This window comes from Mangifera indica, chromosome 14 (genome assembly GCF_011075055.1).
Source record: "Mangifera indica cultivar Alphonso chromosome 14, CATAS_Mindica_2.1, whole genome shotgun sequence".
NCBI classification, from domain to species: domain Eukaryota; kingdom Viridiplantae; phylum Streptophyta; class Magnoliopsida; order Sapindales; family Anacardiaceae; genus Mangifera; species Mangifera indica.
In genome coordinates, this window is record NC_058150.1 from 6,370,046 (window position 1) to 6,391,959 (window position 21,914).

At 33.2% G+C, this 21,914-nt stretch overlaps 3 protein-coding genes across 3 annotated transcripts; 2 read left to right on the plus strand and 1 right to left on the minus strand.

The window, feature by feature from the left end:
* Nucleotides 1-1,300: 1,300 nt before the first annotated feature.
* LOC123195755 (L-ascorbate oxidase homolog) lies at nucleotides 1,301-5,199 on the minus strand. The gene is made up of 8 exons (XM_044609581.1): nucleotides 4,762-5,199; nucleotides 4,552-4,661; nucleotides 3,392-3,662; nucleotides 3,175-3,277; nucleotides 2,736-3,081; nucleotides 2,095-2,460; nucleotides 1,895-1,973; nucleotides 1,301-1,672 (listed from the first exon to the last, which is right to left on the minus strand). Exons 1-8 carry the CDS (start codon nucleotides 4,897-4,899, stop codon nucleotides 1,460-1,462), a joined length of 1,626 nt encoding a protein of 541 aa, XP_044465516.1. The 5' UTR covers nucleotides 4,900-5,199; the 3' UTR covers nucleotides 1,301-1,459.
* Nucleotides 5,200-12,475: 7,276 nt separating this feature from the next.
* LOC123196578 (cation/H(+) antiporter 23, chloroplastic-like) lies at nucleotides 12,476-15,441 on the plus strand. Its single transcript, XM_044610631.1, has 4 exons — nucleotides 12,476-12,550; nucleotides 12,847-12,930; nucleotides 13,053-14,066; nucleotides 14,335-15,441. Exons 1-4 carry the CDS (start codon nucleotides 12,476-12,478, stop codon nucleotides 15,439-15,441), a joined length of 2,280 nt encoding a protein of 759 aa, XP_044466566.1.
* A 3,354-nt stretch (nucleotides 15,442-18,795) lies between these two features.
* On the plus strand, nucleotides 18,796-21,293 carry LOC123196579 (cation/H(+) antiporter 15-like). Its single transcript, XM_044610633.1, has 4 exons — nucleotides 18,796-18,858; nucleotides 18,935-19,948; nucleotides 20,044-20,143; nucleotides 20,239-21,293. Exons 1-4 carry the CDS (start codon nucleotides 18,796-18,798, stop codon nucleotides 21,291-21,293), a joined length of 2,232 nt encoding a protein of 743 aa, XP_044466568.1.
* The last annotated feature ends 621 nt before the right edge of the window (nucleotides 21,294-21,914 follow it).

Genomic DNA, 21,914 nt, shown 5'->3' on the forward strand with positions numbered 1-21,914 from the left:
GCATCATTTTTAATTAACATTTGGTTGCTAATTCTAGTTTTAAATTGACAGAGGTTGTTTAAGATAATTCTTTCTTTCACTTCAATTATCTTTCATATTGTTTAATTATATTTTAATTATCTGCACCATTTGTCTTTGAAATTTATTATATTATAATTGTTATAAATCTAATTAAACAATATGAAAGATAATTGAAGTGAAAGAAAGAATTGAAAGAAAGGTGAATAATTGAGAGGAGAAGACGAGATTTTATATAATCCGGATCAATCAAATTACAAAAGGGAGGGTTGTATTTATAGGGAAAATATTATTCTACCAGGCCCATATTTAATGTATTCCCAACAATTTTCAAGCTTCCATACTTATTGCCTTCCCACAAAATTTTCCAAATTTGTGGCATGTGGTGGAAAATCCACCAGACATGCAACAATAATAACACTCTTGTGAAGTTGAATTATAAGCAATTATAAAGGTAAATATTATTTTTTAAATATATTAAGGATAAAATATATATTTTTTAAATTTATCATATTTATCTTATATATTTTAAAAATTATTTTGTATCTCTAATAATTTTTAATATTTTATTTATACTATTAATTTATTGTATATTTTCTAATTTTTTTAGTATAATTGTTATTTTTGAAACTATTAAAAGACTTATTAAAAATTTACAAATTTTTAAAAAATCACTAACTTTTTTAAAATTTCCCTGAAACCCATAAAAATATTAAAAATTACAATTCATTCTCCAACATATAATTATATGTTATTGACACACCCACTTATATTTGTACTAATAAAATTTTTATAATTTTTTTTGAAATTAATATAAATTATTTGTAAAAAAATTTTGAGGCAAAGTAATATTTAATTTAAAATCTTTTTAACAGTTTTATATAACATAATATTTATATAAAATAAAATAGATTTTTTTTAAATTTAATAATAAGAGAATAGTTTTTTCAAACTTACAAACAAAAATATGTCAGTTCATCCAACCTTACGTTTAAATTAGTCTTTTGGCCCGTAAATGAAGTACTCTTCCTATCACGAATAAACATATCATATATTTTAATTGGACTTACCATAAAAATTTTTATTTTCTTCCTATGCAGATAATGAGCAAACCCACAATCATTGTATTTGATAAGTTAAAATTTTATAAACGTAAGAAAAACTTGAACCTAAACTTTTATTTTAAAAATTCTAATACTCCACCAATTTTGTTAACCCTTGAAGTCATAAATATTCCAAGTTCCCAATTGGATCTAATAAAACTAGCCTAAATTACACAACATCAGGAAAATCATTCTTGCATCAGGAAATGTATGTACTAATTAATAAACACAGAACTCACTACTATTCAGAGCAGAATTAAAATGGCTTGAGTTAAGCCTGCAAAAAAACTAGAACTCCTTTCCAAGATCGTCACCCACTTGTAATGCATTGCAGTGTTTCACAGAGGTTGAGTTCGATGCCCCACTGCCCTGCCGCAAAGAAGAGAATTGGATGGGATCGGATATTCATCCCTCCATGAATTTGCAGGTGAATACACGCGAAGATAGAATTGTTGGCCTAGGTACTGGCGAGCCCAATTTTCAGACCTTACATTCCACATTCCCACGTTATCCAAAGGCATGTAAACCGCACTCCATGATTTTGGATACACCTGCATTTGCATTAAACACAGCAACGTTCAAAGGGCATTTCTTTGTTCGTTCAATCTGAATCTGAATGTTATGTTAGAGAGCCTTCTTGAACTGCAGTGAAAGATCAAATGGCATTTCCAAATATTTTTTAAAGAGTACAAAGTTTTAATGGCGAAGAAAAAAGTAACGGGAGGAATTTCTTATGTGCAGAGTATTCTGAAGTGTTAAAAAAAATGTCCTACCTGAACAGTGCAACGAGAAACTGTGTCTCTCAAATTGTAAGTTAACCTGCTTGCAGGAGTCCACTCCCCTCCATCCATCCTACTCACAAAAAATTATCACAATTTCATTATAAAGTAGATAGAAAGAGCTAATTCTTGCTGCAATTATGAGCAATGGCCAATTTTAACTGACTCATAATTATTGAAACAGATAGACTTACCCCACAACAAAGAAATTATGGCCATCAATATGCCATGACTGCTCAGTATCTTCAGGATTCTGGAAAATAACCTCGGCATAACCCCGGAAATCTGCAGCCATGACAGAAGTCTGGGTATAAGCACCACCGCCAGTGGGGTTATCTGGGATGCTTCCTAGGCTGAATACTCCAGAAATTTTGAAGTAGTCAGCAAGCTTAAGAGGCGTGTCAGCTGGGATGAACGATACGCTGTTGACAGCATATCTCTGCTTGCCATTGATAATTGGAGCAGAATTTTCAAGTCTAACAGTACGAGTAGTGTTGATCAATCCGTAGTGGTATGAACCTTGGGGATTAGGTCTTGGTCCACTAGCTGTTAGATTCCGCCTGGTTTGTGAAATTAATCTTAGCAATTCTCGTGGTGGTTGAAAAAAGAATATATGGAACTTTAAAGGAGAAACTTATTGAAACGAGAACAATCTAATGGGCCAGTTATCTAATTATGCATGAACTTTTTGCATATTGGGTACAGTGATCAAATTGAGTTGAATTTGTTCAAGTAGTCATGTTTGAAGTAGAAAGTACAGATAAAACACTGCTAAATTACAATTACAAAATGCAGAGCCAAATGCTAGACATATAACGGAGGATTTGACAAATACCTGATCGAACGAGCTTGTTCAAGAGACCAATCGACTTGAGTTGTTGGGCCACCAGGAGGAGGACCAGAAACACTACCTGCTGAGTTACTGTAATGAAGAATTGAGGTAGCAGAGAGAACTTGAGAGGTGAAGCGAGATGAGACAACAATGTAGTAATCCTGTGCTGGTTGATCAGCTGTCACCAACACTGAATAGGACTGTCCCAAATGGATATCAAGGGAATCATATGTGTTCTGAAGTGTGTGGGTTCCTTCCACCTCCACCAAAAGCATTTTGTGACCCTGAATTCTGAAATTGATGGAAGTTGTAAGCCCCACATTTGATATCCGGAATCTGTAAGTCTTGCCTGGATAGCAAGTAAAGCACAAGCTCATGTTACATAAAAACCAATAAATCAAAATGTGTACACAAGGCAAGTCTATAGAAAGCAATCACTGACCCTGATCAACTGTGAATGTGTACCCATTTGATCCACGACCATTGATAAGTAGTCCATCAGGGAAGGGAAGATCACTTCCAGCATCTAATATCGCTTTCAAATCCTGCAGGATTCAAGCAAAGCTTATCACTACATACACACTTCATCATGTTTGATGCTCCATGCTAAGGTAAAATATGCATCAGAATATAGCAATTTTTCCTGGTAAGTTACTAACAGTGTGATTTTTATTGAACCAATCACCAGCCAGGACGGTGTAATCTCCAGCAGGGGGATCAAACGGCACAGGAATAACAGAGCGGCTGGCAATTGTGATGCCACCATACCCACCTGCAGCCTTGTGGAAAGCAAGAGACGGGAAATAGAAGTAGCTACCAATTTGATCCTTTACTTGAAGAACATATGTGAAGTTCTGGCCTGGTGGGATAGGGCAGTTAGTGCCATAAACTCCATCTTGCCAAGAGTTCCTTCTCTGTTGTACACCATTCCTACATAGGAATAACATAACATTATGTAAGTCTTACAATCTATTCTAAAGCAAATCCCAATAAGATTGCAATCTAGTTATCCTAAGTCATTTGATCACGGTTATTAGTATCTTACCATATATATATATTTTATAACATAGGACTAATATAAGAAGAAAACAATACATACCTTACGGTGTATAAAAAATTGATACGATACAATCGATATATCATATGATATGATATACATTATCGATATGAATTAATATATTTTTTTAGAAGAGTAAAGACATAGCAAAGATGTATTTGAAAAATTTAGAATTTTAAAAGTTATTTGTGCTATTTGCCAAGATAATAATGTGGTGCTTAAAATTTTATTATTATATTATTATTATTTTTTTAAATATGTCCTATGATACATTGAGTCTATGAGTAGGCCAAAGTATGACTTCTACCCCATGTGTTTAATTTAGGTATACATCATTTTCATCATTTTCATCGTTACTCTCAATAATGTGACATGGACACCACATAGTCAAGAAAGTTCACTCTTAATATTTTCCCCCTGTAGAATGTGGAGTCTGACGCTGTCGGTCCCAACAGTTGATCATCTTAACGACGAAGAAAGTTTAGATTCACCATATTACAGGTCCCAATCTATACTTACTAAAAAATTGGAAAAGGCTCACTGTTTAAATTTGAGGCAGCCAAACCAATATAGAATATTAAGGTATACGATCTAAACACACGGTTAATCTTCATTCTTTTGTTAAAATACAAGGAACTGGTGGATCTTGAATCAGCACACACATCTACTCATCCAAGTGATAAATATTCCACAATGCCCTGTTTAAACTTTTGTTTCTGTTAATAGACTCAAAAAAACATAAAACAAGAAAGGTGTACTAACCAAGATATCAGAAATGGTTCATCCAGGCTGTTGAAAACACTGATGATTAAGTTGTCATTGGTCACAGCTTCCACTTGAGGCCCCGGGAATTTCCGGTTTATTAGTATCCCCTGCACATTTTATCAGAATTCCAGACTAGCTGTCAAACAAATCAAGGAAAACTATAACATAGAAGGAGAAGAAAATGCAGACAACTGAAAAAACAAGCACCTGTTGTTTCACTCCAAGTGGGTAAATGTCGCCATAAGTAACATTCCATGTATAAAATCTGTAGGGGCTTTCCCCTCTAGTGCAGTTCAGTAGCAAGAACACAACCAAGATAGAACATAAACTTCTATAATCTTCCATCTCTTTCAACTCTTTATCTTTATCAAACACTACAAGAATGAGGAAACGGGCAAAAATATAGAGGAAAGAATGCGTGTTAGAGAGAACACATTCTATCTGTTTGTGCCTGTAAAGTCTCTCTCACTATGCCTACTTTTGTTTTTTTTTTTTTTTCTTTTTCTCTTTTGCTTTAGTGGGTTAAGATTTAAGACATGAGTGTCGGTGAAGAGAAGAATGGGAATCAGAGGATTCTTAAAAACATTTGAGAGTAATGAGCAGGTGCAGAGAAGCCAATGGTTTATGAGCTGTAACCATTGTATGTAAATATCAAATCCAAGTTGTATTTAAATCCACACCGCGTTACTAGATTAAAGGGAAGGGAAGGGAAGTGAGCTGAGCCTTGCGTCATCTGACAACTCGCCGAAAATTATTTATTTATTTATTTATTTTATTAAAGGTGGGCAAATGGACTAAAATTTTAGAGGACAAAATCTGAGTTCCAATTTAACTTATTCGGGGTGGGAGTTCGATTATTACGCCCAAAATTTATCGGTTTATCCAGTCTGAATTAGATTTTTCGGTTTAAAAAAAATATATTGGACAAATGAACCCTGGTCCGGAACCATGGCCCCGTTTCTCTATGGAGGGTTCAGATCGGTCCCTAGTTCGGGGTCTGTGTAGAGACCTGACATGTTGGTCCCAAGATCGGGTTCTTGAACTGGTTTAATTTTTATCTTATATTGAAATTGAAATATTTTATATTATATTATATTTATTTTTTATGTGATATTAGAAGATAAAATCTGACCATATGTCATTTTACTTTCAAAATTATAAAAAGGCGAAAAGATTTATCCTTACTTAAAATATAGTAAAAACTTAAATTTATATTTATTAATTTTTAAAAATTTAAACATTCATTCATTATTTAATTTTTATTAGGATTAAAAGTAAAATTATTATTTTATTAATAATATAAAAAATTATAATTTTATTCTATTGTCCTCCTTAGGTTTTCAAAACTTACAATTTCATCTCAATTTCAACTTTTTTAATTTTGAAAAATCACTTTTTTCCTTCAAAATCCCTAAGTTCTTATCCCCTCTTTCTCTAACAACTATTCGGTAACAATAGTAATATAAAGATGAGATAAAGAGACATTTCTTATTTATGATAGATATTTCTTCGTTGAAGGAGACAAAGAAATATTTATTGTAGATGAGAGGCATCACTTCTTTTCATCTTTAGATGGTCATGTTGTCAGATTGTCATCGAAGAGAGGGAAAAGAAACTAAGGGATTTGAGAAAGAAAAGTTACTTTTTAAAATTGAAAAGTTGAGGATGAGATGAAATTATAAGTTTTCAAAACTTGAGAGAAAATAAGATAAAATTATATTTTTTAATAGTATTGATAAAATGACAGTTTTATCTTTAATCTTAACAAAAATTAGGTGATGGGTAGATGTTTAGCTTTTTAAAAATTAACAGGTATAAGTTTGAGATTTTATTATACCTTAGGTGGGAATAAGTCTTTTTAGCCTTACAAAAGTAACAAAAAGAATCTTTAGTGATGTGCAAGGTCCGTCGCAATTTGTCAAACACCAACTCTGTTTTTCTTATTTCAATTAGGCCAAAAGACTTATTCCTATCTAAGGTTTAGTGCAAACTCAAACTCATACCTAGGGCTTAACTCAAACTGAGCCCATTCGAGCTCGAGCTTGAGCTCGACTTGAACGAGTCTGAAACAAGTCAACTTTATACGAGTTTGGTCAAGTTCAAGCTACTCGTCAAAATTTTTAATTAAAAATTTTGATACAAAACGATGTTATTTTTTATCAATATGTATTAAAACGACGTCGTTTTAATAATAAAATAATTAAAAATTTGAATTCGAAATGAGTTGAACCGAATTAGAGTCAAGTTCGAGCTTGACTTCTAGAAGCTTGAACTCAAGCTCTACTATATATAAACCGAGTCGAGCTCAAGCTCGACTCGATTCGAATCCAGCCTTACTCGTACCTGCTAATGTTAAAAAATCAAAATACGCATTTGTCTATTAAATTTTGTTGTTACTATTAGAGATATTAAAGATAATATGGTCATTCAAAAATTTTCTTTAAACTCATATTTTAGGATTATTTCTAAATTTTCAAATTTTTATTTCTATCCTATAAACTCATATTTTTTAGGTTTAAAAACTGATTTTCCCCCTCTCTCAAATTTAGGGTTGCAACATATTTTTAAAAAATTTCAATTGCCCTCTATTCTTCCTTTCTCTTTCTCTCTAGCAACGATTCATCGTCACTGATCATTAGTCTCTCCCTCTCACCTTCCTAATTGCTCGCCCTTGTCTCTTTGACTATCTTTATTGAAGGGTCTTCATCTGAGACGAAGAGTCATCATCAAGTTACTGTCAGATGAAGATTGGTTCGATAAAGATGAAATCGTTTTCGTCTCCAATAAAGACAACTAGAGAGGCAAGGGAGAGCGATTGGGAAAGTAGGAAGGAGAGACTAATGGTCAATGGCGATAAATCTAGGGGTGTTCAAAACCGGTTAATCGAGCCGCTTTGCCAATATTTTGAACTGAACTGAATTTTCGGTTTGGAAAAAATCATGAATTGAAATCGAATCGATTTAAAGATTAACCGATTTTAAACCAAACCGAAAATATCAATTAACCGAACCGAAATTTCGGTTAACCGATTTTTGAACCGAATTTCAAAAAATTATCATATTTTATTATTTTTTTTCTAATTTTTTGCAAATATATTCAATATTTTATTAATATTTTATTCAATTTTTTAAAAATCGGTTCGGTCCGGTTAACCGGTTTTCAAAATTAGGCAAACCAGTAACCGAACCGAAAATTCGGTTTATATATATTTTTGAACCGGTATCCGAACCGATTTTTCAAATAACCTATTTTTCGGTTCGGTTTTTGGTTTAAAAATCGATTCGATTTAGTTACCGGATAATTTTGAACACCCCTAGATAAATCGTTGCCAGAGATAAAGAGAAAGGAAGAATAGGGATGCAACTAAAATTTTTTAGAAATCTGAGTGGTGGGTGTATATGACAAAAAGATAGAGTTTTGTAATCCTTGACTAAAGGGAGAGGGAAAATCAGATTTTAAATTTAAAAAATATGAGTTTAGAGAATAGAAATAAAAATTTAAAAATTTAGAGACAATATTAAAATATGAGTTTAAAAAAAATTTAAATAATTATTTTTTAATAATAATAATAAAATTTAATAAATAACTGAATTTTTCAATTTTTAAAAATTATCAGATATGAGATCGAATTGACACTGCTAAACTTTGGATGGAATAAGTCTTTTTGGCCTTTCAATTAAAAATCAGACCACAGCGGACATTAAGGCAGAGGCAGTAGACCATGATATTGTCGTCTATTTTTTTTTAACTTGAATTACGTCAGGAAGAATACCATAAAAGATTATAACAAGATCCAAATTTGATCTCTCCAAAAGAAAAGAAACACCCACAAAATTTAAATTTCCACTTTATTTTCTTTTATTATTTACCCAGACGTCGATGCACCGTGAAAGGAATAAAGTAAGATATCTTGATAGGGTTACATTAGAATCGAATTTATTTAAGTTTAAATTTAAACACAATTTAAACAAGTTTGAAATAAATTAACCTTATACAAGATCAAACGAGCTCGAGTTTGAACTGTTCGTTAAATTTTTGAATTAAAAATTTTAATACAAAATGATGTTATTTTGACTAATATATATTAAAATAATATCATTTTAATAACAAAATAGTTAAAAATTCAAACTTAAAATGAATTGAATTAAATTTAAACTGAATTTGAGTTTAATTATAATGAGCTCATTGAGCTCAAACTCTATTATATATAAATCAAATTAAACTAAAACTTAAAAAACTTCGAACTTAATTCAATTCTAATCTAGCCCTCTTCGATCCCCTTTAGGATTTTATTTTGAACTTCTATATTTTATTATTATTCTCTTTGCCTTTTTATATTTTATGATTATTTTAACCGTAATCCTATCATATTTTACTCCGTACTGTGTCTCTGCGCATGTCTCATGGTACGTAGAGATGTTGATATGGTTTTTTACATTTGATGTCGTGTTTCAGGCTTCTTGATTCTCTTAGCAAGCGAATATTTAATATTCTTTTACTTAATCAAGCGAATATTTAATATTCTTTTACTTTTTTTTTGGGGTGCTAATTTCGTCAAATAAACTAGAGTGCCCAAATCCATGATATCTCATGCATGGTACAAGGCCAAAGCACCATTTTTTTGGTACAAATTTTAGTTTAATCTTAAAATTATATTTATGATAATTAAAAAATTCGAATACTCTTTTGTAGATTAACTTTTATTAGAATTTTTTTTATTAAAGATAATAATAAAATTATTATTTTACAATTAAACCTTAAAATTATAAAAATCTATTTCATTTTGTTTCTATAATTCTTTTACATAATTAAACTTTAAAAAGTTATCATTCCCCCTCTAAGGATTTGAAAATAATTTTAATCAACTAATCCGATGAACAGATAGTGGCTAGAACAATAGTAGGATGGTGTTTGGATGGCGCTTCGTTGTCTCCAAATTGATGACGCTTCTCAATGACGAAGTGTCATTGATCTCGAACAATGCTCATCGAGAAGCGTTGTTGATCTAGACAATGTGAAGTTGGAGATGACAATTTGGAGTTGGATGACAAAGACATTGTTTGAATTCATCCAATCTAGACGATTCCAGACAAAATGATGCACTTGGGAGGGACGACGATGACTTTGGGTTTAAAGAGGAGTCATCGGTGGCCAAAGATGGTCAATGAAGAGTCATTGAAAATAAATCCTAGGTTTTATGAGGGGAGAAATATTATTTTTTAAAATTAAAAAATAGGTTAAAATAAAATTGTTAATTTTTAAACTCATTGAGAAAAAATATAATAAATTATATATTTTTTAATATAAATAATATTTTTATTTTTATTTTTAATAAAAAAATTTAACAACAGTTAAACTCAAAGTAAGTGTCTAGATTTTTTAATACTAATAATAATATGATTTTAAGAGCATGAATGGAAATTTGCCTTTGGCCCATGATGAAAAGATGAGGTTAGGTGGGATCGCAGCATGAAATAATTGACAATGAACAGTTGTATACAGAGGTGGAGGGTTGACAAGAATCAAGACCAATTTAAGAATCCAATATGGTCCAATTGGATTCACATCCGATCAGGTCCAATATATATATATATATATATATATATATATATATATATATATATATATATATATTTCATGGCAATTTAATGTGATATAAAAAATTAAATGTGGGTGGTTCATGTTCTAATATCACTGCAAATAGTATTTACTACCCTTCAGCTATCCAAACGTGGACTGTCAGTGTATCAGGCTAATGAATGATGCAGTCATAGTTATGTCATCGAAGCCCCATTTCTTCCTCTAGGCTCTCGCTTCAGGGTTGAAGGCCCAATAGCATTACAAGTCAAAGGTGAAGTGATATTCATTCTGTATATCTTTTTGCTAAAAGTCAACTTATTTTCAATATAACTGTCTTATAGGCTGCCATTCTCGCTGGCCTGATATTAAATATTGGGAATATGGAGTTCCAGTAGTTCAATTCGCTTTACCCTATCGGAAAATAGAGCGACCTTTGCTTATTTGGGGCTCAATAACTAAATGTTTGTGCGAGGACGCTAGGGATAGACTTTTGCACCGTGAGCACATGGAAGAATGGGAGAGAATTGATGCAGAGCATTGGCATAGAAGAATTCTTATTGCAGGCGCATTTATATGTTTAAAAACACAAATCCGGTGTAGCTGCTTTCCTTTGGGTTATAATCTTAAAGGTCAGTAGATCAATCAATCGGGGATTCGACATAGGTCTGAATATTTTTTGACCTTTTCCATTATGAGCTTCAGCTCGTGTTCAAGTCAGGTTTAATAAATAGGCCTAAAGACTTGTTCTCACCCAAGGTTAAGTGTAATTCCAAACTCTTATTTTTTAAAATCTAAAGTCTCATTCATAAGTGAAATTCTGTTAAAATTCTCAGTTAAAATTAAGAGTAAAATTATTATCTAACAAAAAAATTTTAAAAACTAAAGTTTTATCACATTTTTTCCTTCAGTTTAAAAATATAACAATTTTCTCACATCCAAAATTTGAAAAATAACAATTTCATCCTTAAAGTTGTGAAATTATTGTTAGAGATGACGAATTTTGTTGTCCCTGGCTGCACTCATCTTAGATCATTTGTAAAGTTTTATATAAGGTTAGTTTGCATAAGAATAATATTATTTTACAAATTTTAATACATATTACAATAGAGTTTTATCCAGTGTTAGGCTGCAAGATTCTGTTGGGTATTCTCCGAGAATTTAAGTCACAGCAATACAATAAGTTAGTAAATTATATATATTTAAATTAGAAATAACAATTGACTCTCCTCGACCCTAATGAGAAAGACGATTTTTCGATAAAAATAGGGAAAAGGATAGAGAGAGATGAAAAAAACCTCCACAATCGGGGATATGCTGGGGACAGTGATACATGTGTCTTTTCCTCGTCCGACCTCTTCCTCACCCCTCCTCGATCCCACTCCTTTTATATTAATATATTTATTTAAAATACTAACATATTTTTATCGTTTTAGATTATTTATATTTTTTAAATTTATTTAGGTTTTTGTTATGCATATTAAAATGGTTAATATGTTATATTTGTGATATTTGAAATAGTGAGTTAATTTTAATTTTACTTAATTTTATTATTTAATATATTTATATTATATTTAGAAGGTATGAAAAAGAGATTTTTCCTTACGGGTTCATGGGAGATTTTTCCCTGCAGGAACGGTGAGAGGATGGAGAGAGAATTTTTTTCGCGGGAAGAAGACAGAAAATTATTTTTATCCTTATAAATAGAAATAGGTCAGAGATAGAGATTGATATCCCTTAAGGGGATAGGAATGAGATTGAAATTTCCTTCCAACCTTTATTATTGTTATCCTTAATTTAAACACTATATTCAAAAGTCAAATGAGAGAGGGAGCAAGTAGAATGAAATTTAATTAAATAGTAACAATGTGTTAGGGAAACCGTTAGACAACCACTTCAATGTTAAGACAAGGCCAAAAGGACAACGTCCTATCCAGATTTTAGTCTAATAATAAAAATATACTTATAACAATTTAAAAATTATATATTTACTCATCTTCAAATTTTTACTTATAACAATTTAAAAATTATATATTTACTCATCTTCAAATTTTAATTAAAATTATTATTAAATATAATAATAAAATTATTATTTTAATAATAATATTAAAAAATATATAATTTTATCTCACTCTTTTTTTTTTAAATTAATATTTTATGTGAAACCATAACTATGAAAATTGACTTCACCTCTTCATATAGCCTTTTGGCCTTAACACGGGGAGGTGTGTTTTAACTATTGATTGCTACATTGTGCCTTGTTGCCAACAGTTTTAGCCACCTGGCGTCCGGGTTTCTGATATGCAATTCTGAACAAATAATAACAATAACGACTAACAAGTCTATGCAACAAAACGATGGTCGAAACCGCAAGCAAAACCGTAGCAACGACGGGAGCAGCAAAAAGCGCAAAGACTGCGTATGCCCACACAACAATTCTTAAGTTTTAACAAACCTTCTATTAAGTTAATATTAACCGTCTTTCCTGAGGCAATTTATCTTCAAGAGCTATATAGTCCAATATAGACGCCTCCGGCCGCCGTGGAACATAATTTCTAAAACAGGAGAATTATTATATACAGCATGAGCAATTACAAACTAAACGGCACCGGCCATGCAGTCCAAGTGTGTTCCGTCAAATATGTTGCCTTAGATGACACCCCTTGGACTATTAATAATTCTTTGGTCGAACATGTTCCTGTCCTTTCTACGCAGCTTGCTGTTGTTGTATTCATCTTGCGCTTTCTCATGATTGTTCTCAAACCTCTTCACCAGTCTCGTTTTTCTGCTGAACTCATTGTAAGTGCTCTGATTTTCTGCAATATCCATTGAATATATACCCAGAATTCTAAATTATATGATGAAGATTAATTAACGATTAATTGATTTTTTTTTTCATTTTTTTCATGGCATGCCTATAGGCTAGTATTCTGATTGGTCCATCTGCACTTGGGGGATTCACTTTTTGGAAAATTGAGGCTCTTAAATGGATGAATCTTTTTCCCTTCGATCATAATATGTTATTGGAAACCTTCGGCAATTTGGGGGTTACCTACTATATGTTCTTGGTGGGGCTGGAGATGGATCTATCTAATTTAAAGAACACTGGAAAGAAATCATGGAGCATTGCAATTGCTGGAATTTTGATTCCATTCTGTGCTGGGGGTTTATTATACTTTGTACCTATGCTTAAAGATATTAAACGAAAGCCAAGTCCTGTGGGTGCTGTGTTTTGGGCTATAACTCTGACAATCACAAGTTTCCCCGACCTGGCAAGAACCCTTTCAGATGTGAAGCTGCTCCACACAGAGCTTGGGAGAACTGCCTTGACTTCTGCCATCATCACTGACATCTGTACATGGGTTCTTCTTGCAATGGCGATAACCCTTCTTGGTGAAAGCCGTCAAAGCATAATTTTCACAACAATTCCACTTATCAGCTTTGGACTCTTCTGCTACTTTGCTTTGCGTCCAGCCATTGTCTGGATGATACAGCGTACTAAAAACAAACAAGGCAGAGTAAACGACCGGCAAGTGTATTTCATTCTCACGGGCGTGCTTCTTTGTGGGCTTATGACAGACGCCTGTGGCTCGCATTCCCTTGTTGGTGGTTTCTTGTTTGGACTTATCATACCAAAAGGAGAGCTCGCCATTGAAATTATGGAAAGAACTGAAGAGGCTGTGACTGGAATTATGTTGCCAACCTTCGTTATCACTAGTGGGCTTAGAACCAATTTTCTTTATCTAATACTAAAAACTAAATGGCCTTATGTACTGATGATTGCAATTATAGCATCAACCGCGAAGTTTGTGAGCACTGTTTTCGTCTCTTCAATCTTTGGCATGCCATTAAAAGAAGGTCTGATTCTTGGTTTTCTTATGAACTCCAAGGGTGTTTTTGCACTCATCGTTCTTAATGAAGGCCGAAACATCAGGGTATATTTCTTTTACTAATGTTAAATTGTTAAATGTGATAACTTCATTTCACTTGGAGCTTATAATTTTATTTTTATCTCAGGGTTTGGATGTGGTATATATGGTTACAATGGTGTTATCAATTTTATTAATGACATGTTTGGTTGGGCCAATGGTAGTGTTAATCAACAAAACGGGAAAACCTTCAAGCCAAATCAGGCTAAAGACAATTAAGGCAACTAGTGTAAACTCCGAATTCCGAATACTGACCTGCATTCATTCAATTCAGAATCTCTCTGGCATCATCCGTGTCCTTGAAATTTCCAATGGCAATGAAAAATTCCCTTTATGTGTCTACGCTGTTCACCTTGTTGAACTCACTGAACGTGCCTCAGCGATCTTGGTTGTTCATGATAAACTCAAGACCAACACCCTAACTCGCACAAAAAGTGCCGAAAAGCTACATTCAGACCATATCTTCGGCGCTTTTCAAAATTACAAGATGGGGAACGATTCATCCTTTGTGCATCAACTCACGGTTCTGTCACCTTACACCACCATGCACGAGGACATCGCTAAGCTTGCGGAGGATAGGGCTACAACCCTGATTTTGATCCCATTTCACAAGCAACCCACTGCTGATGGGGGCTTTCAATGTGAGAACCTTTCAATAAAGGAAGTCAATAGAAATTTGTTGGCTAAGTCACCATGTTCTGTGGGCATTCTCGTTGATCGTGGACTTGGATCTTCGAAACTAGGCAAGCCAGTATTTGGAGGCAAATCACAAGGGCTCCGATTAGCCATGATCTTCCTTGGCGGACCTGATGACCATGAAGCTTTAAGTTATGCGTGGAGACTGACAGGGAAACAAAGCGTCACCTTAACGGTGGTACGGTTTCGGCAGCAGCAGGCACAAATCATACAAGAAAACAAAGACAATAATGAAAATGATGACTCCGTAGATGCTGATAAATTTACAGCCAAAACAGAACTAGACGATGATTATATAAACGAATTCAGATTCAAATCAATGTGCGACCCATCCATAATTTATCATGAGAAAGTGGTAAATAACAGTGAGGAGCTTGAGAAAACCATAGGCGAGCAGTATAATAACTTTGATTTGTACATGGTTGGACGTGGTTTAGAAGTAAAATCTCCATTGACAAGGGGACTGATTGATTGGGGAGACTCTCCTACGCTGGGACCGATTGGGGATACACTGGTTTCATGCAGATATACAGCTCATGCATCACTTCTTGTGGTGCAACAGTCTCCTTTTGCAAGTGATGTTAGTTTGCAGCGCTCAAAGAGCAAGTTTGAACAGAGGAAATGGGCTTCACCCGTTTTAAATCCTGAATACGAAGCCATTGTAAATGAATCAATCAAAAGCTGATTCTGACTGTTTGAGATTTAGACATCAAGCACGAGGATGTACAGGAATTTATTGTTTATTTGTATTTACGCTAGAAGCGTTGATTATTTCATTTGTCAGCAGTAACGGATACAAACGACATTGTCGTTAAAATCATTTCAATACATGGGAATTTAAGTTTTCGAAACAATATCCTAAATATGAGGAGCTCTTGAAGAGCTTCGCTGTCCATATTCACCTAGGATCGTTGGCCACACGGACGAATATAGAGCTATCGGGTCCAACCCTTCCAACATGAATAACTTTCTCAAAATAAATTTCTTTTCAAGAGTTTATTTTATAATCCGGATATTAATTAAAAGAGTAAATACAATTTTTTCACCCAAAGTTTGGCCTGAAAACACTGTTCTATTTCTTTAACATAAATAACATTTTCCCACAAAAGGTCAAACTTTCTCCAAAAGAAAAACTAATAGTATAAAGAAAAAATAATAATTTTGTCATTCAATAATGTTAAAGAAAATTAAAAAGTTAACTCTTTTAGATCAAACCCATTGTTTTAAATATGATAATATAACTTTTAAAAGAGTTTAAAAACTCACAAATCAATCTTTAAAATCTTTCGGAAACTTTAACCGTAATATTGTTCTTTTGAAAATTATCTTATTTACTTTTATATACTTTACAAAAATACAATTATGATAACAATTGTTTGCAATACGATATTTACACATCTAATTTGTTATATTTTGTTTGGTTCTTTAAGAATGTAATTGACTATTATTTTTTAAACTATCAAGGAGTACACTAAAGTTTTAAAAACACTCTTGAACCTTTTTCAATATTTAAAAACCCCTAAAATTATTATATTTACCGCGATATATTTTGAAATTTATATTATAACCATTATAGTTTGTAATATGACATTTATACTCTTAATTTACTAAATTATGTTAAGTCTTTAAGGGTATAACTATAATTTTTTAAACTATTGAGGGGTATATTAAAACACCATATACTTTTTTTTGAATTTCTAAAAACCCTCTAAAATACATTTTCATTCCCTATATTTTGAAATTATATAGTGACCCTAATAGTTTTTAATATGGTATTTATATTTTTATTGTGTTCTATTCAATTATTTGAGAGTGTAACTATAATTTTTTAAACTATTGAAAGATATATTAAAATTTTAAAAATTAAAAAAACCCCTAAAACATTTTTAAATTTCCAAAACCCCCATGCAAAATTTTTTTAACATCCCCAATAGTTTAAAAAATTGTAGTTTTCTCCTAAATATACGATTATACATCATTGACACCCTTATTTATACTTTTACTAGTACAAATGTTATTATCACTTATTATCATTTTTTATTTGAAATCAGGAAAAGAGTAAGAAGGAAGTGAGGATAAAAGAAAAGGAAAATACCTTAGTTTTTTTTTTAAAATTTTTGTGAAGTTAAGGTTACACGATAATTTTAAAAAATGAAATAGTTAAGATAAAATGATAATTTTACTTCCAAATATATTTTTTTTGAAATAATAAAGTTTATTTTTGGGTAGAAAAGTGTTATCTATGCCTAGAAATGGAAAAGTGTTTTTAAGCCAAACCTTGGGTGAAAAATATAATTTATCCTAAGTAAAATAAGGTGTTTATAAAAAATAACCAATAACCTTAATCCTATACAAATTTAATCAATTAATTTAATTCAATTCAATTTTTATCCTAATCTTTAACCTTCGAACAAAACCAAAAACCTCAAATATAAAATGCCTTAAATCTGACATTGACATGTTGAACAATATTAATAGGAGAATTTATCAGTCTTCTATTGTGTTAATACATATCTTGAAATTGTTCAAAGTATATTATATATTTATGTAGATTCTTTTCCCTCAAATATCTCCAATAAAACTCGCAATTTGATAAATACAAGAAACAAAATTGTGATCCATGAAGAACAGAATCAAGAATTCATTAAATGAGCCAATATAATTTAATGGAATAAGAATATTTGTCACGTTTAACCAAAAAAGTTAAATAAAATAAACTATATAGAAAGAAAGAATTATATAAGTTTTCCTTACATTACTACAGGGTTTATACCTAATAAGTAGTATCTGAGCAAAGGATCATGATTTATAAAGTAGTCAACTGGTTTGAAGAAGAGCTTGATTCAAGAGGGAAGTTCAAGGCTTAGTTAGCATGGAATTTGTACAGTGCAGCTAAGATACAGTTACAACTATACTTCTTTTTCATTTTGAAGAGTTAAAATCAAACCTAAATTTAATGGTTATGTGAATATGAATACAGGAGCTATGATTAGGGGCGGAGGGAGGTTGGGTTAAGGAGTGTCACTTGACCCTCCTTTACTTCCAAAATTCTACAAGTTTAGATAAAATCTCTATCTCACCCCTCATATTTGATTTAATTTTTAATATATCATGTCCTTTCCATTTTGAAAAAAAGTGTTTTACTCCATCACTTTTTCCATTCAAAATGAAAATTGTTATTAGCCACTCCTCTCCTCTTTATTTCTATTAGTGTTGAGCGTTAAAAATTTTAATACACTTTTGTCAGAGATTCCAATCGAACAACTCTTACAATATGCCTTAAATATGAAATCATGTCAAGTTTTGGATGAAGAAAGAAAAATATATTTATAAAAACATGTCGTGATATTCCAACAAAATATCAAAAAAAAGACTTAATATATCATTTGATGGTTTAATGAATTTGATTAATGGTTGAATCATAACTTAGTTGTTTATAGGTGTGGATACAAACTGAACCAAACTTAAAAATCCTCTAACTCGAGTTTAAGTTGAATAAAAAATAAGTCAATTTGTATTTGACTCGAGTTTGTTGAACCAAAATTAAGAATAATTTGAGTTTGATTTAAATAAATAATGGTTAACTTCAATTCGAGTTTAGTTTAAATTCATGATTTGAATTGATATATTAAATTTATAATTCAAATTTATTTTTTATTTATAAAATAATATTATTTTAATAATTTTATTACAATTTCATTTGTAGTTTTAACCATCGGAGTTGTCCTCCCAACTATTGTACCCTATTCTCGGTAATTGATTCTACTTAAGTAATTAATGATTCTCCTCCAAATACTCTCTACATTAACATTCACCAACACGAGAGAGAAGGGAAGAGAAGAGGCATCAGCTGAGGAACAATGCCGCACTACGTTAACAGCGGATATTATAATATAACAAATTCTTCAGTCTACTTTACCAGAATATGTTTCCAGAAGTATGATTACTTTCCTCCTTATAACACCTCCTGGCAATTCAAGATCCCTTAATCCGAAAACTCCCTGTTCTTTCAATGCAACTTGGTGTTGCCATACTCGTGATGCGCATGTTCTTCATTGTCCTCAAACCTCTTCGTCAGCCTCGTTTTGTGGCTGAAGTTGCTGTAAGTTCAACACCTCAACTTTAATTCAAAACCTCTTTCTGCTATATGCTTAAATTTCTTTTCTTTTATTATACAGGCTAGCATTCTCCTCGGACCGACTATAATTGGGTTTTTTAATGTTCCGGAATTGGAGTCCCAAGTTTTCACGTCGCTCTACCCTTTCGAGAACAGCTTGTTATTAGAGTCATTTTCCACCTTAGGACTCACTTACTACATGTTCTTGGTGGGGTTAGAGATGGACTTGTCCACGATAAGGCACATGGATAAGAAGTCATGGAACATTGCCATTATAGGATCCATTTTCCCATTTTTTTTTGGTGCAAGCTTATACTATTTACCTACACTTCAAGGCAAGGATGTAATCTTAGCTCCACTTGGTGCTTTGTTCTGGGCTATAACGTTAACTATGACAAGCTTCCCAGACCTGGCCAGGATCCTTTCGGATTTCAAACTTCTCCACACGGAAATTGGCAAAATTGACTTAAGTTCTACTATCATTAACGATATCAGTACTTGGGTCCTTTTTGTTGGAACAATAATCACATCTAGAGGTATTGGCTACGAAGTGGCCAGAGGGACAATTCCCTTAGTTGCCTTCGTTGTAATCTGCTTGTTTGTATTGCGTCCAAGTATTGCTTGGTTCATAAAACGGACCAAAAAGAAAGGAGGCAGATACTGCGATATGCATATATACTTCATTCTCATTGGCGTAGTTATATTTGGATGCGTTGCAGATGCATGTTGGTCGCATTCCCTGGTCGGTGGTTATCTATTTGGACTCATTGTCCCAAGAGGAGAGCTCGCCATTAATGTCATGGAAAGAAGTGAAAAGTTTGTGACTGGAATTATGTTGCCAAGCTTTCTTATCAGTAGTGGGCTTAGAACCAGCCTTGACGATATAGGAATTCAACCTAAATGGGGAACTTTGATTTTCATTATAACTTTTGCTACGTCTGCAAAGATTGTGAGTACTTTCTGTGTTGCTTTGTGTTGTGGCATGTCTTCTAGGGATAGTTTGATTCTTGGGGGTGTTATGAATACGAAAGGGTTTTTTACACTCATCGTTCTAAATGAAGGCCGGAGCTTGCCGGTAAATAATTGTATACTTCCACCAATTTATTTTTCAGTCACATCAGCATCCATCTCAGGTTTTTTTTAAACACATTATTGCGCTTCTGATTGCAGGCTTTGGACAACATGTCAATGGGTGTAATGGTGTTAACAATTCTGTTCAGGAAGAGTTTGGTAGGGCCAATGGTCTTCTTAATCAACCGAGCCGGAAAGAGTCAGACCCAAAACAATAGAAGGACCATACAGGGAAGTAGTCCAGACGAAGAACTTCGAGTCCTCGCTTGCATTCATGCAATCCCAAATTTCAAGGTATCATCAACCTCCTCCAAGTCTCCAATTCCACAGAGAGATCCCCAATTTCCGTTTTTGCAGTCCACCTAGTCGAGCTCAGTAGAGCTACCCCATTGCTGATTGTGCACAATACACCTGAGTATACATCTCACAACAAATCTCGTAGAGGAAACACAGAGTTAGACCATATAATTACTGCCTTAAAAGACTATGAAGACAGGAACGAAGCAGTCTTCGTTTATCCACTTACCGCCGTATCGCCTTACCCCACAATGCACGAGGACATCGTCACGCTTACCAAGGATAAGGATGTCACAATCATTTTAATCCCATTTCACAAGCAACTAACAGCAGACGGTGAACTGCGTGATGACCACCATCCAATAAGGGATGTGCACAGAAAATTGCTAGAAAAGGCACCATGTTCTGTGGGCATACTCGTTGATCGTGGACTTACATTTCACATAGGCTCAAACGCATCCAGCGGCAGGCGGGAGCTCCGAGTCGCCGTAATCTTTATCGGTGGAGCTGACGACCAGGAGGCCTTAAGTTATGCTTGGAGAATGGCAGGGACAATGCGCGTTACCTTAACTGTGGTGCGGTTTCAATTAGCAAAAGATCCAGATGTAGATAAAGTGGCAGAAGGGGAGAAGACTCTGCATTGGTCTGATGATGAATACATCAACGAGTTCAGGTTTGAGTCAGTGTTGGATAAGTCAATAAGTTATCATGAAAAACTAGTTCAAAATAGCGAAGAACTTGAGACGACCATCAGAGAACAGTACAATAGCTTTGATCTTTATATAGTTGGGCGAGGGTTAGGAGTAAAATCACCATTGATAAAAGGACTAAAAGAAGTGGGTGACAATCCGGAGCTAGGAGCAATGGGAGAGGTATTGGTGTCATCCAAACGTACAGCACATGCATCAGTTTTTGTAGTGCAACAATCTACTTCGGGGGCACTGGATGCTACATTGCCCCATCGCAAGAGGAAATTGGTTAAAAAGGATTGGGCTTCACCCATTTTGAATCCTGATTATGACGCCATTGTGCAGCAGAAAAAGAGGGGCTAGTGGTTTGTTCGACCATATGAATATGGAGGACAGCTACTGGCTGACCGAGTACTGAATATACTGGTAATACCGAACTCTATTTTATTCTTCCCATAAAGTTTCGGGGTCCGAAAAGCCCATGGTTTATTTCTTGCCCTTTATGATTACACAAGGCCGGCTTTAAACCTGGACCTGGCCAGTTCCTCTCAATGGACCTACATGAACAATTGGCAGATCACATGAGGAGTTCTAAGTTTGCTGGATTTGTCCCATTGTTGTAAGTTAACAATTTACCCTGCTTTAGTTCTTTAGTTAATCGTTCCTACTTCTGTAACATAGGAGATCCCGAGGAGCCATGATTAGAAAAACTTCATAAATAAATATATTATTATTATTATTATAATAAAAGTTTTGACAAATAACTTACAGTTAGGAAACAAGCATCGTCTCATATTACAATCTGCAAAACCAAGTCTTGAGAAGTTAAGTCTTCTCTTCTAAGAAGTCTCAAAGCAAAAAACAAGGATCACTTTTCTCATTATTGTGGCAATCACCCCTTATTAAATGAATATCTCCTTTTATCAAGGAATTATCTTTGTTAAAATTAGCAGTTGCAGATGACTTACAAATTATATAACCCAA